Consider the following 14,225-nt stretch of genomic DNA (forward strand, 5'->3'; position numbering starts at 1 on the left):
CCAAGATACTGCTGGTGAGAGGCAGTAGATCCTCCAAAGATTAAATGTATGGTTGCCACAATGTCTAGGAATTCCCCTGCAGGGATATACCAAAGAGAAATGGAACCTGTCAACACAAAAACTATGAGCGAAAACGCCCATGGTAGTATTACTTCTAATAGTCAGACTATAAACAAATCTCTTATCATGTGGTGAATGGACAAATAAAACATGATGGAGTATTATTCTGCCAGAGAAAAGGGGTAGAACATTGATTCGGTCTATAACACATACGAACTCTGAAGATATTACACGAACTGGAAGAAGCTAGGCCCAAAAATCATTCACTGTGGTTTCATTTATAGGAAACCTCTAAAATAAACACACTGTAAAGAAATTGGAGATGTAGCCACTACAGTGTGGTACTGGGGAGGGAGGCAGGACGGGAATGTGAGTACCAAGGAGCACAGGACTTCTCTGCTGAGTGATGAAAGTGCCCTAAAATTAGATTGTGACAATGCCTGGGAAACTCCATGAATATACTAGGAACCATTCACTCATATACTTGAGATAGATAAACTGTGAATGAAGCTGTTTCTTTATTGTATTTGGTAATGGGGTTTGACTCCAGAGCCTCGTGAGTTCTAAGCACGTGCTCTGTCCCTCACCAAACAACAGTTAAAAAAAGAGAGAAGATGCAGCCTGGTGCAACCACTGTGGAAATTAGTGTGCAGATTCCTCAAAAAGCTAGGATTAGAAGTCCCAGCTATTCCTCCTCTGAGTGTCTTTCTAGCAGAATTAAAAACTTCATATCACCACACGATAGATGCGCACCCATGTTTATAGCAGCACAATTTATAACAGCTAAATCCTGCAAATAATCCAAACGCCCATCAACTAAGGAATGGATAAAAAAGTGATGGTGTTTTTATACAGTGGAGTATTCGGCCATAAAGAAGGATAAATTGGAGTCTTATAGGTAAACGATGCAACTTGAGAACATAATCGTAAGTGAAATAAATCAGACCCACATGTGTAAACATCATATTGTTTCCTTGATGTAGGCAATTGAAAGAGTAAATAAGGTCTAAAATGATATTGTGAAATTGTAAGAAATTATTAAAAAGGAACTGGGATGGGGAAAGGGGGAGAGGAAGGAAGGGAACAGAGAGAAAAATGCAAGTTAGTGTCTCAGTTCATAGAAGAGGAAGGTTTGTGCTAATATCTTTTTTTTTTTACTATAATATATCCTGCTACTTTTATTTATTTTTCCCTTAATTAAAAGGATAAAAATGAAAAAGTAGATAATAAAAACGAGATTGAGATTAAAAAAGAGGGCATAACAACAAAACAGCGCAGGTCAAAACATAGCCATTTAAGCAAAATAGTGTTTCACCACAAGATAATCTTGACATAAAAGTAGTTACCATAATGTCTCTTCCCTTAAAATCTTTGGGTATAACTTCGTATACTGTAGCATCAAACATATCAAGACAATGTAAAACCGTTCAAGAGAATGACAGTATTACAGGGTATTTAGAATCAACTAACAGAAAATGAACAATGGTTTCCATATAATCTCCTTGTGCTAATATCAATCCGAGAATTTTTTATACCCATATCGTGTAGTCTGAGTAACTTTTAAAGTTAATAATATGCAATGTATTAAGTATTGTTATTCTCCAATCATCTTGTTGAGAAATTTGTTTTACCTTTTTTCCCATAAAATGAGAGAGAGAGAGAGAGAGAGAGACAGAGAGAGACAGAGAGAGAATGAGAGAGAGAGAGAATCAACTCTTGACTTTGGGAATGGGCTCACTGGGAAAAAAAAACAACCCACAGGAGAGTCCAGAATTCTGTTTTTAACCTACAGAAGATGAAAGATGAGGCTTCATTAAGTCGATTATAGAAATAAACTGTTACAGAGAATTTCATTTTTATTTTACACTGTACACTGGTGTAGTTTACAGTTTTTGCTGTAGGCTGAGTGCCATGGGCGCCGAGCATCCTTGGATGGCAGTATGGATGCTTCAAAATGAACTGGAGACCAGCTCCCGGAAGGTTTGCCTCTCCGTGCTGCTTCCAGGCAGGCCCTGGAGACACTCAGATGTGCCGCCCCGCCCCCCCCAGCCCCTTTCCCCATCCAGCTGTGGAGGCAGCAGGTAGGGTTTGGGCACCACCCAGAAACTGATTGAAATCCCCCGTGCAGTTTAACCCTTTCACTTTAAGATTTTTGTTTGTCTACATTTAGTTTTGTTCTCCTGAGTGTTTCTTATTGCCATAGCAACCCTAATCAATCACAAGACCAAAAATAGCTCTTTCATTTTTCTGAAGTGTATCTGGAGTGAACCGGGAACGCAGGGCTGCTCTGTGCTTAGCGTGCACTGCTCTGTGTTTCCAACCCTGAACCTGGGAGGGCTGTGTCTGGAATTTACTCTTTTCAGAGGCCCAGACACATCGCATCTTTCCTGCATTCTTCTTCCCGACTCAGATCCCCTTACCATTTCCAAAAGCCGCAGTAGATGCATTTCAGTGTTCAACAGAGAACCATCCCCATTCTGCACCCCTAGTAATAGATGCCGGGATCTTACAGGTACCCAGTGATGCTTTTCAGTCAGTGGTTCATCCTGGTGAGTTGCACTGGGTACAGAAGGCCAGCTAAAGATGCACAAATAGATCTGGAGAAGCTGGGCTGGTCAGGGCAGGGAGCAGGTGGCAGTGACACTGGTAAGATTTCTCCAGCTTGGGAGCTTCTCAGCTGGAAAAATCAAAAATGAAGTGACAGCAAAGCTTTCACCCTGGTTCTCATTTCTCTGTGGTTCTGCTATGGTTTTTAGAAGACAGAGGCCAAACAAATCCTGAACAAAATAAAAGGAATATTTTTCATAATTTTCCTTTTGATTTATTCTCTCTTCTAATTAAGAAGAAGAGAAAATTTTTTCATGAGAGAGGATTCTAGATCTGCAGTAAGCCCTGGAGGAAGGGGGTAGCCATGACTCCCTGATGTCCCCCAGCTCTGGGAAGAGGCCCTCAAGTGTCATTCCCTCACTTTCTGTCTATAAGCAGAATCACATGGAACCTGGGGTTCCCAGCTTCTCCTTTTAAATTTTTTTGTTGTTGTTGTTTTGGACCGAGGCTTGAGCCCAGGGCCTCACATGCTATGCAAATGTTTTACCACTCAGCTACATCCCCAGCTCTTTTTTATTTTTTATTTTGAAACAGAGTTTCACTCTTTAAATTGCCAAGTTGCCTAGTAACTAACTCACTAACTTGTGACCCTACTGCCTCAGCCTCCTACAGTCAGGCTGAGATTACAGGCCTGGCTTTAATGCTCTCTCAATTTTTCTGAGCATTGGTTTTTACAGTTTGGCTGAGTGAACAAGCAAACACGAAGCCTTTAGATCTAGGAGAGAAAAAGTGCCCCGAGCCCCTGCTTGGGTTCTTGTTTTCCCACATGAAATCAGCAGGGGTCAAGGGAAATCAAAGAGAATGAGCCAAAGGGAAAGAGCACTTCCTCAGAAATAAGAGCCGCAAGGACAGAGCCTAGGGGTGCCAGCACAAATCCTCCGGCCAGGGGGTCAGAATGGAGCAGGAGGAGCTCAGATCTGCTGTCAAGCGTCCTGCCCACAGCCACAGCTCAGCCAGCTCACCACCTGCCGTGCACCTTGTCCTCCGTGGAGAAAGACCTTCCCCACCCCGGTTTTACATGTCACAGCAAACACTCTCCAGTGACATCCATACTCTATGGGAGCGTCATGGAGAGGGGTTTGGTGGAGTGGGCCCTCATTTCTCCGGTACCTCTGCCAGCCAGGCCTGACCTTGGATGTGCATTGTCTTGTTAATCCTTGCCCCCTAGCTAGCAGGCCCGGCTGTCTCTGTAGGATAGACAGAACTTCTGCACAAAGGGGCAAGCAAGGAAATGTGCCCAAGGTCACAGCCGGTACAAATCGAAGCGGGGGTTTTTCTCTACTGAATCACCACACATCCTCTCTGTGGGCCACGCAGCACTGCGTGTGCACAGCAGCTGATGACGAGTTCTCTGGCTCAGTTACTAGTAAACAGCTCCTGGGTTGATAAGCAGTGGCCACTGACACAGCAGGCAGTGCCATGCGTGGGACAGGAAGGCAGGAGAGCACAGACTCTCCAGTCCCTTGGGGATGTTTGAACCGTGGGGCTGCCGATGCTTAATGGGTGATCTGGAAGGAAAGCAGATGGCAAGTTGGGTGTCAGACTGGTTTTCTATTGCTGTGTAACAAATCTCCCACAAACTTAGCAACTTTAAAACCAGGCAAATTTCTCTTGCAGTCTCCATTGGTCAGCACTTGAGGACCAGGTGAACTGAGTCAGTGGCCAGGTTGAAACTGAGGGGTTAGGCAAGTCTTCAGTCTCCTCTGGGGTTCAGGATCCTTTTCCAAGTTCCCTGGTCGCAAGGCTGGGGATAGAGGTCAGCAGCACAATGCCTGCTTGGAAAGTGTGAGGTCGTGAGTTCAATCCCCGGTACCAAAAAAAAATAATTAAATGAGATAATCAAGATTTAAAAAGATTTGTACATAGCACGCAAATACATGTGAGCTGCTTGAGTGAATCATGGATTGTTGACTGCTGTGGAGGTGAGGGGACCCCTGCAAAAGAGGCCATATTCCCTGGTTCACTGCCTTGTGTGATTGTAGAATTGAGGTCCTGTTTTCCAGCAGCCACCTGGCTCCCTCACGACTTCAAAGCCAACAAATAAACTCTGCTTTTTAAAAAATGAAGTTTTAGATACTGCAGCATAATCTCAGCAGTGACAGTCTCCTGACCCTGGTCTCCGTCCAGGGCTGGCTATGCACCCTCAGGAGTCACCCGGGAGCCGCAGCCCATCACGTGCACGGGTGCTGCCCGCAGGAGGGCAGGGCTCTGCTCTGATGCTGAGTCCCAGGGTGACTGTGACAGACACCACTCCTGATGGCGGTGGAAGCTGAGAACAATGGTGGGTGTCAAGGCTTTATCATCCGGTTGGTCAGCAAATGCATAGGCGGCTAATAGCAGTGAGGGGATATGTGCACCATGACAAAGGGACAAGCCGAATGCTGCCTGCCCCGTGGGGAATCGTTCAGAAGTGATGGAAGATGGACTTACAACTTAGGGGCGATTTGAAGGAGACAGTGTTGGAGGGATGCAGTCACAAGTCCTGGGGCACCCGGGGCCACCGGAAGCTGGACCAGACGAAGAAGGGTGCTTTCTCTGGAGCCTCCGGGGAGTGAGGCCCCGCCAACATGGGGATTTCAGACCTCCAGAGCTGTGAGGATAAATGTTATTTTGAACTCTCCAGTTTGTGGTAGTTTGTTAGAACGACTCTAGGAAATTAATACAAGGAAGAGGAATGTTTGAATTCAGTTCGAACCTTACAGTTTTGGGGTGCTCAGAGGACACTTGGTGGGGGTGACCTGTGGCAGCTGGAGAGGTGAGAAGTTGCAATTAGAGACATTGATTTTGGAGGCACACACACATACTCAATCACAAAAACTGGCCTGGCGGTGCACATCTGTCACTTCAGCCCCTGGGAGGATCACAAGCTTACGGTCAGCCAGGGCAATTTAGGGTGAGTTCAGGTCCAGCCAGGACTACTACTCTCTAGTGCGACTGTTATTTAAGAACTGAAAAGCTGGGCGTGGTGGTGCGTGCCTGTAATCTCAGCACTCTGAGAGGAGAAGGCAGGAGCAATGCAAGTGTGAGGCAAGCGTGGGGCAGGGGCAGGTCATGAAAAAGTCAGACGTGAGGAGGATCAGGACAGCGAGTCAGGAGCAAGAAGAAGCTAGAAGAATCATGTACACGGGAAGGAGGACCGAGGCTGCGCTTGTCGCGCTGAGCTGTGTAACGGGTATCCAGGAGTGGGTGGGAAAGAGACGCTGGTTTGGAAGGACTTTGAGACTCAGTCATTCCGTACCTAGTTGCACACGTTGAAAGGAGGTGAGAGGCAAAAACATAGAGCCAGCCTGCTCTGACTGCGTTTTGTGAAGATAACAAAACATGAGACTGATTATGGACAGAGAACTTCAGCTTATTTGTCTTTTAGGAACGTCACTTTCTCCTTGTGCTATTAAGAGTGAAAGGAGTCAGGTAGAAGACACAACAAAATCGATAAAGACCTGGGGAGTCAGCTCCGTGGTGCAGGGCTTGCGTAGCATGTGTGAGGTCCTGAGTTTGATCCCCAGCAGTGTAAAAACAAAGAAAGAAATAATGATAATCAGTGAGACACATTCCAGAGACGGACCATATGAATACTTTTCTACTGTGCATCCTGCAGCATGGCCGGTACTGTGCTGGGGGTGATGTGGGTGATCTCATGGGCATTCTGAATGCTTCTGCAGAGTAGAGGAGTGTTCCCACTCTATAAATGGAGAAACTGAGGCTGGGATTGGTAAATAATCTGACCACGTCAATCAGCTTGGATTTGAGCCCAGCTGACTCCAGTGTCAGCTCTTTTCATTATATTCCTTTGATTGGGAAAAAGGTTTTTCTTGGATTCATAAAGAACAAAAAACACAAAGAAATAAGCTGATTTACAGTGGAGGAAAAGAAAGTTGTGTGTCAGACTCCTCAAAATCTGAGCCTGCCAGAGAGGAAAGGGGAAACCAGACTCCCAGTGGGGAGAGAAGCAGGTGAGCTTTAACTGAAGGGGAGAGGAAAGAGAAGCTCCCCTAGGACTTGACGGCAGGACTTAGAAACACTAACTGGTTCCGGGCTGGCAAATTTGTCTTAAGATGGACATCTCGCCAGAAAGCATTTTATGACCGCTCTGGAAAAGAAACTTCTGATTTTAACTTGAGTCATCTGCAGACTCCAGGCATCAGATACAGCAAAGGGATTACTGGTCCCAAACCTCCTGCCCAAGGAGAAAATGCTGACCAGCCACCTGGTTCAGGTGCTCCTGAGGCTTTGCTGAATGCAGGTGCACTCACCTCATCTTCTGATATGAAAATAACCAAAGTCTTTGACTCAAAAATACCAACATCTGCTAATTTGCATGGGGCTTTTGCATTGCATATTTAGATCTAATACCCAGATGTGAAAATTCACTTGTTTGACCCAGCTAAGCGGTTTAGAGATTCAGTGGAAAAATCTTGCAGTATTTTATTTGGTGGCCCACAGCGCACTCATGCGCTGCTTGAACTCGTCAGCCTGGCATAAAGGCTTAGTATTTTTAAAAAGGTCTCACCGCAAGTGCTTCTCCCACATGTACGAGAACCAGTCAAAGCTCTGCTGGGGGCTCGAGTCCTGCCTGGTCTGTGTGGGTGAAGAGCAGCCTCCTCCCGGGAACAGCCCGGAACTGGGTGTGAGGGCTGCAGTGACCGAGTGAGGCTGGAGAGGAAGCACAGGAAGGCGTCAGTGAATAATCATGGGGCCTGGTCGCCGTAAGACAATTACTGGGATCGATTGTTTTCACGTTTCCTTAGTCACAGTCCAGATTGCTTGTTTCACTCAGATTAAGACACGGACGCCAAATCCACACAGGCATGTGATGTCAGGGAATTAGCCACAGCTCGGGTGAGATCTTCGCTTCTTGTACGGGTGCCCTGGGGCCTCAGCTGGGTGGGCAGGGGAGCGTGGTCATTGTAGGGATGATGCCCTTGAGGTGGGGGGTGGGTGCTTGTGGACTTTGAGCTGTTTGCTTCTCAAGAATGGTATGGTGAGGTGCATGGAGGGTCATGCAGCCACAATACCCTAAAAGGCTTATGGCCCCCAGTGCTCCACCCCTTCCTCCAAGGTTTCTGATTTGGGTGCTGTGGGACAGGGCTGAACAAGTGCAGTTCTAACAAGTTCTGGTGATGCTGCTGCTGCTGCTACTGCTGCTAGACCAAGGAGTCACTCTGAGAGCCCCTGGAGCAATAAAAAGCATGGACACTGGGACCAGGCTGCCTGCCTTTCAGTTCAGACTCTTCAGACACCCAGGTTGTGTGATGGTGGGTCCCACACGTAACTTCTCTATACCTCCATTCTTCATCTTGAAAGCAGGAATCCCTGCCTGTCCCTTGGTGTCACTACAAGGAATATGTGAGTGACACCTCAAAGCATCCAGAGCGTGTCTGACGCAGGGAGCATGTGTTCTCAGTGCTGGATGAACACAAAAGGAGCCCACCCTCGTGGGACTGTGAGCAGAGCAAGCCAAGACTCATTTCTCCAACACCTGCTGCTCCCAGGGAGCAGCGGGGTTATTTCATCCATTAGTCTTCACTCCCATCTCTCGTGGCTGAAAGTAGGCTGCCCAGTTCATGCCAGCAGCGGGGTGGTTATACAACTAGCAGTCAAAATCCTCTTTTCGAGGTGCCTTAACTCTTAGACTCTCCTGGCTGCACAGAATGAGACTCCACAAGACCGAGACACTAGAGTGGCGCTGCAGTTCGGGTTTCTGTCCCCTGTACAGCCAAAAAGACGAGCTAACTATTCTGGTCAGGCTCAGCTGCAGCCTCGTACTGATTGCGACAGTGCTGAGCACTGAGTAGCCACTAAGAATGAAATGAAAGACACATATGTCCTGGGGATTGGCTCCAGGGCCTCGTGTGTGCACGCTCTGTCTTTGAGCTGTGCCCCCTCCCTCACAATGTCGTTCTAGGTAATGTTATTTCTGTTTTAATAATGCTGGGATTCAGAGAAATTAGATGATTTATCCGTCATGTGTTAAAAGCCAGGTCAGACCAAGCACCGTGGCATTCACCTATCATCAAAGCACTGTGTGGGGCTGAGGAAGGGAGATCATAAATTCAAACCCAGCCTGGCAACCTAGCTAGATTCTGTCTCAAATAAAAAGGGCTGGGGACTGACCCCCAGTAATGCAAATAATAATAATAAATTAAGCCACGTCAGTAATCTCTGATTGTGAAGCTCTGCTGTACCTTCTCCCTCAATGGATGTGGAAGTTGAGGCACAGTCCGCAGGTACCCAGCAGGGGCGGTTACTCCCCGAGGGTGAGCTCCCTCCAGACCTGGAACTGACCTCTGTGTCGGGTTTGTTTTTCTAAAGCTAGGCCAGGCCCCACAGCTCACACTTGTTTGGGGAGCGGGTAGAGATGAGCCCCCCCTTCCACTCTGGTTACTGACTCTGATTTTGCTTCTGGAAGGGCTCGTGCTCATTCTCCCAAAGGCGACCTTCCTTGGCTCAAGTTGGATCCTGACATGGCATCTGAACACCTCCAGCCTAGGAGCATAGCCAGAGGCCACACTGAGTATATGAAGAGGGAAAATTATGTGCTAATGAAACTTTTCTTTTTCTCCATAGTGCTCCTTTCTGCCAAAATTCTCCATCCACATAGAAACCAAGTATGAAGACAACAAAGGAAGCAACGACAGTGTGAGTACTCTCCCTTGCCCTGCGCCGTGCTCGCCTCCTGTGCCCCGAGGGTCACAGCACCTCGCGTGGCCACACCGCCATGGCCCGGTGCCACTGCCAGGCCAGTGGCAGGATCTGTGCCTAGGACATCAGACGTGTTCCGGCCCTAGGCCTGGAGGACTTTTTCCCTGGCACCTCTCTCCGGAATTATTTTGTGCTCTAAGTTTTGTTTTCCTCATTTGTATGTACTTTGCACCGGCCTCTCTGCAGCAATCTCTGTGGTCTGAGTGATGGACACTGGACATAGAGTGCATAGCAGAGAACTCAGAGCTCCAGGATTTGGTTTCTGACCGTTGGCTTCTTCACATCTCCTTAATGACTATAATATTCACATAGAAAAGTGAATATTATCAGATATTTGTGTACATACTGTGTATGTTTTCCATGAAGGTCAGGTGAAGCCCTGCAAAAGAGTCTTTCTGACTCTGCCTAAATTTTAGCCAAGTACTTTGTTTGTTACCATTGCTTAAAGTCTTGTCTTCAGACCTGGCTTTCAACCCAGATTCTTTCTGTTGGAGTGACACAATTCTAAATTCCCCTCCTTTGGGAGTCACTGTTTTGATGTAAGCAAGAGGCATACAGAGACGAGGCTGTGGGTTCCTTTTGGACCTGCTGAGGGGATGCCCTTGGATGGAGGAGCCCTGAAATTTACCTGTTAATATGCCTTGTTATGTTTTACATTTGTGGAGATCGATGAAGAGAAAGTTTCTTGACAAGGTGACTCCTTTGGGAGCTTAGCTGAGCCAAGGGAATGCAAGGGTTACAGAGGTTCCAGAGTGCCATAATGAAGACCTAAGGAGGCCAGGGGTGCTAGCGCATGCCTTGATCCCAGCATTTGGAAGGCTGAGGCAGGAGGATTACTACAAGTTTGAGGGCAGCCTGGGCTATGAAGTGAGTTCAAGACCAGCCTGAACCAGATAGTGAGACTTTGTGTCAAAAACCAAGAAAGAAGAAGAGATCGAGGAGAAGGAGGAAGAAAAAAAAAAGAGGATGCGGATGACCACTTCAGGACTCCTGTGCTCTATCAACTTGAAAAACAGTCACTGAGAAGAATCTGTGACAGCTTTAACCAGGCCAACCTGTGATCCTTTGCACTGACATCTTCTAGAAACAACCAGAAAGTTCTTGCCCTAGACAGCATCAAATTCCTCTAGAAAATTCCTCAGTGTGTTTGTAAGGCAGACACTGTGCTTACCTACAGTTTGGCTATGCAGGAAGACTAGAGCAGCAGAAGTCTAAGCCCTGCACACTCTCTGTGTGACCTGGATTCCTGACTTTTTCCCTGAGCTACCTTGTTTGGGTCAGTCATCCCAATACAGGAACAGAGTGTGTCTCATTCGAGGTGGAGTCGGGCTGAGGTGGCTCCCGGGAGGGAACACTCAAGAACCACATTTCACACCAGTTTAGTGAAAGAGACATTCATTCATTCAGTATTCACAAGAGTGAATGTGTTTATATATCCCTATACGAGTTACCTTCTATTTATATAGCACTGTATAAGTTAGATGGGTGGAATTTAAAGTGCAGACTCAGCCAGATGCGGTGGTGCATACTTATAATCCTAGCACCCAGCAGGCTGAAGCAAGAGGATCACAAGTTAAAGCCCAGTCTGAGCAACTTAGTGACCTGGCAAGACCCTGTCTCAAAATAAAAGTTAAGGGCTGGGGATTTAGCTCAGCGGCATAAACATCTGCCTTGCAAGCGCACTGTCATGAATTTAATCCCTGGTACCAAAAAACAAAAAAAAAATAAAAAAATAAAAGTTGACTAGGGATGCATTTCAATGTAAAGACTTTGGGTTCAATCCCTAGTAAGCCCCCCCACCAAAAGTTATCAATACTTTTTTGCATCATATGTTTTACTTAAATGTTTAATATTCAGGCAATATTATATTTAAAAAGATTGTTTAGACTTAACTGTTTTGCTGGTTTCAGTGCACAGTGCTAACTCTTCTGTACCTTGATTTACCTTATCTTGACTTTTTTGTTCTGATACACTTTTCAGATAAGCTTGAGGGTTCCAGCCAGCCTGGGTTACCCAGCAATTTTAAGATTGGCCTGTATTACATAATGGAACCCTGTCTCAAACAAACAAACAAAGAACAACATCAATAACAACAAAACTTATTTCTAAACTTAAGACACTTGAGGACAATGATCAAATTCAGTGGCCAAAAACCTAAGCACAATAATGCACATTCTTTTGTGTGAAGAGTCACCGCTGGTCCACCATTAGCATGACAGGTGCTTGGGGAGTGGCCTTCCATAGTGACCGATCTGTTTAAGGAACTGAAGCAGCTTCTGTGTTTTAACTATGTTAGAAAACTAGAGTTCTTCTGGGCTTGGCAAACTGATTTCTTTGTAGATAAAGTTTTATTGGAACACAGTCACGCTTTTCTGTGGTGGATGCTATAAGCTGTTGCTCAGCCCCAAAGTCGAGTAGTTGTCACAGAGATTAGGTCGCCTAGAAAGCCTAAAAGACCTACTGCCTGCCCTTTCCACGTAGGCGTTTATAGTTTACAAAGACCCAAATTAGAACAGCACCTACCACATCTCAAGAGCTGAGTGACTAGTTGGTTGATGTCCCTACTGGTTGTCCCAGCCCTGTGCCTGCTCTGTTGTTGGTGGGCCCTTTCAGGGGAGAGATAAACACTACAAGCTGGGGTCCTCTCATCCTACATTCAGGGCCCCTGAGTTAGCACCTCCACGGGGGGCGGGGGGACAAAGGACATTTCCAACCGTTCTGTCAGTAACCTGAAATAGAAGACACTTGGCTGACTAACTCTATTGACACCACAGTGTCTAAAACAGTATCTATGTTTAATCTTTTGAGCTCTTATAAAATAATGACTTTTTCTGATTGGAAAATTAATACACAGTAGTAAAACTTGAAAAAAGTACAAAGAAAAGAAAAAAGACCAGCCGTAGCCCCACAATTCAGAGACAACTGCTGTTAGCTTTTTAGTTCATATTGGAGATAATTAATGAATTTATTTTTTAATCAGCTCCTCCAAAGTTGAATCACAGTACATTATGCTATTTTTAACACGATGTGGTAAACCTCCCCCATATGATTTTAATAGCTTCTCTGCCTTCCAAGCTCTGGTCACTGGATACTGAATGGCCTTGGCATAGCTGTGAACTCTCAGAGAAAGCACAGTTTCGATCAGGTATCTGAATTCTTTTTATTCGCATAATTGGAAAATATAGGAGAGGTTTTTTTCCATCATCTTTTAATCTTCCTAAACAAATTCCTTTTCTTTCTGCCTCTGTCTCTCTCCTATACATGGATTCAAAATAATTCCATATCAGGAGGGTAAAGAGTACTTATAATCCTGACAGGTTTGTATGACCCTTCTGGTTTTCATCTGCTCATTTCAAATAGTCCAAAAAATTCATGATTATCATTTATTATTTATTCACTGTCTCCCCTTTTGGTGAAGCATTATCTTCTTTTTACTACTGTCCTAGGAATTTAGTTTTTCTATTATCCTGCAGGGAACTGAAAATATCAGGTCATCCTTTGAATGTTTCCAATAGAATGAAATATAAATGCACGAAGTGATGGATGTGCCGGCCACCCTGATCTGATCATTATATATTGTGTGTATTGAAACATCACATTGTGTCCCATGAATATTTGCAATCATTATATGCCAATTAAATTTTTTTAATGTCTCTAAAATATCAAATTGTCCACAGTAGAGTCAGGATCCATGCTCTTGCCAAGCAAATATCCCCTGCCCATGCTAATGGCCGGGCTCCTCTGAGATTTAGGGTAGCCCACAAGAGCAACACCGAGCCCCTGGGCACTCTCCGAGCTCCTTGTGCGTCACTTCTGTAAGGCCAGCGGTCAGATCTGTGCTGTCTCCTCCTCCCGCACACGGACCCAGAGCCTGTCTCAGGGTCTGCTCCTTTCTCCCTGCACGGCCCTGACTTTGTCCAAGTCTGCGAGCCACCACCTTCTCACATGAAGAGGCCCTACATGTGTTTTTGCCCAAATTTCCCCTCCTGCCTCTGCTGACTCTGCACCTAGGTCTCCTGAGAACACTGAACTAGACAACCCAGCCCAGTCCTGACCCACCAGCTTTGCCGAGTCGGCCTCCTGCCTTACATATTCAGCGGCATCTGGGCGGCCCCAGGTTGATCCCAGGAAAGCAGAAGAGGATGCCTTCATCAGCTTTCATTCAGACTCAGAACCTGAGAGATACACATTTACCTATTACCACTTGCGTATAACAAGATAGCTTGCCCAGCTAGTGTTTCAGAACTAGAGTCTTAGGCTATGGCGTGTGCTGGGATGTTCTTTTTTCTGTCTAGGGTTGAAGGAGGCATTTTTGGTGAGAGTCAAATGTAAGAAAGAAAGACAAAGTGGATATTCCTTTTGTCCCACTATTTTGCCGTGTGGTTTAGTAAATTTAGTTGATCTCTGCATTTTCTGGATGTAGTCTTACCGTTCAGCTACTTCCTTTCATATACTATCTCCCTACCTGTCGAAAATTTAATGAAATGGATGATGATAAGAGGCAATAATTAAATAGAAAGATGCTAGAAATAATATTGATTAGTGGTTGAACAGAGTATATATCGTTATTTTATTATCAATTATCATAGAAGTAATTTTTTACATGAGCCAATATCTAGTGTAAAAAAAAGTCTTGGCAAGATGAATAGATGTAAATATCGTCTCCTCCTTAACAAAAGTAAAACTAGTATATTTATGATTGTGAAAACCAGCAAACTGTGATTCTATTAGCCAGGACACAACGGGGAGGTTGTCTTAAATTGAGGCCTGTTTATTTTATGCGCATACTGATGAGAATTATTTAGGCCTTAATGAGTGCTGGGGAGGATGGTTCCTGCCAAGGTAAGGCTCTGGGG

The 14,225-nt window shown here is 45.5% G+C and overlaps 1 protein-coding gene across 1 annotated transcript in view; it reads left to right on the forward strand.

Annotated features, from left to right (window-relative positions):
• The window catches only part of Pitpnc1 (phosphatidylinositol transfer protein cytoplasmic 1), a 269,794-nt gene that overhangs the window by 157,268 nt on the left and 98,301 nt on the right, over positions 1 to 14,225 (forward strand). The window contains exon 5 of the mRNA XM_013148395.3: positions 9,235 to 9,306. Within this exon, the coding sequence (XP_013003849.1) occupies positions 9,235 to 9,306 (72 nt within the window). The remainder of the gene's footprint in view (positions 1 to 9,234; positions 9,307 to 14,225) is intronic.

Source organism: Cavia porcellus, unplaced genomic scaffold (genome assembly GCF_034190915.1).
Source record: "Cavia porcellus strain 051 isolate PalLab524CR breed Dunkin Hartley unplaced genomic scaffold, mCavPor4.1 scaffold_32, whole genome shotgun sequence".
Lineage (NCBI taxonomy): Eukaryota > Metazoa > Chordata > Mammalia > Rodentia > Caviidae > Cavia > Cavia porcellus.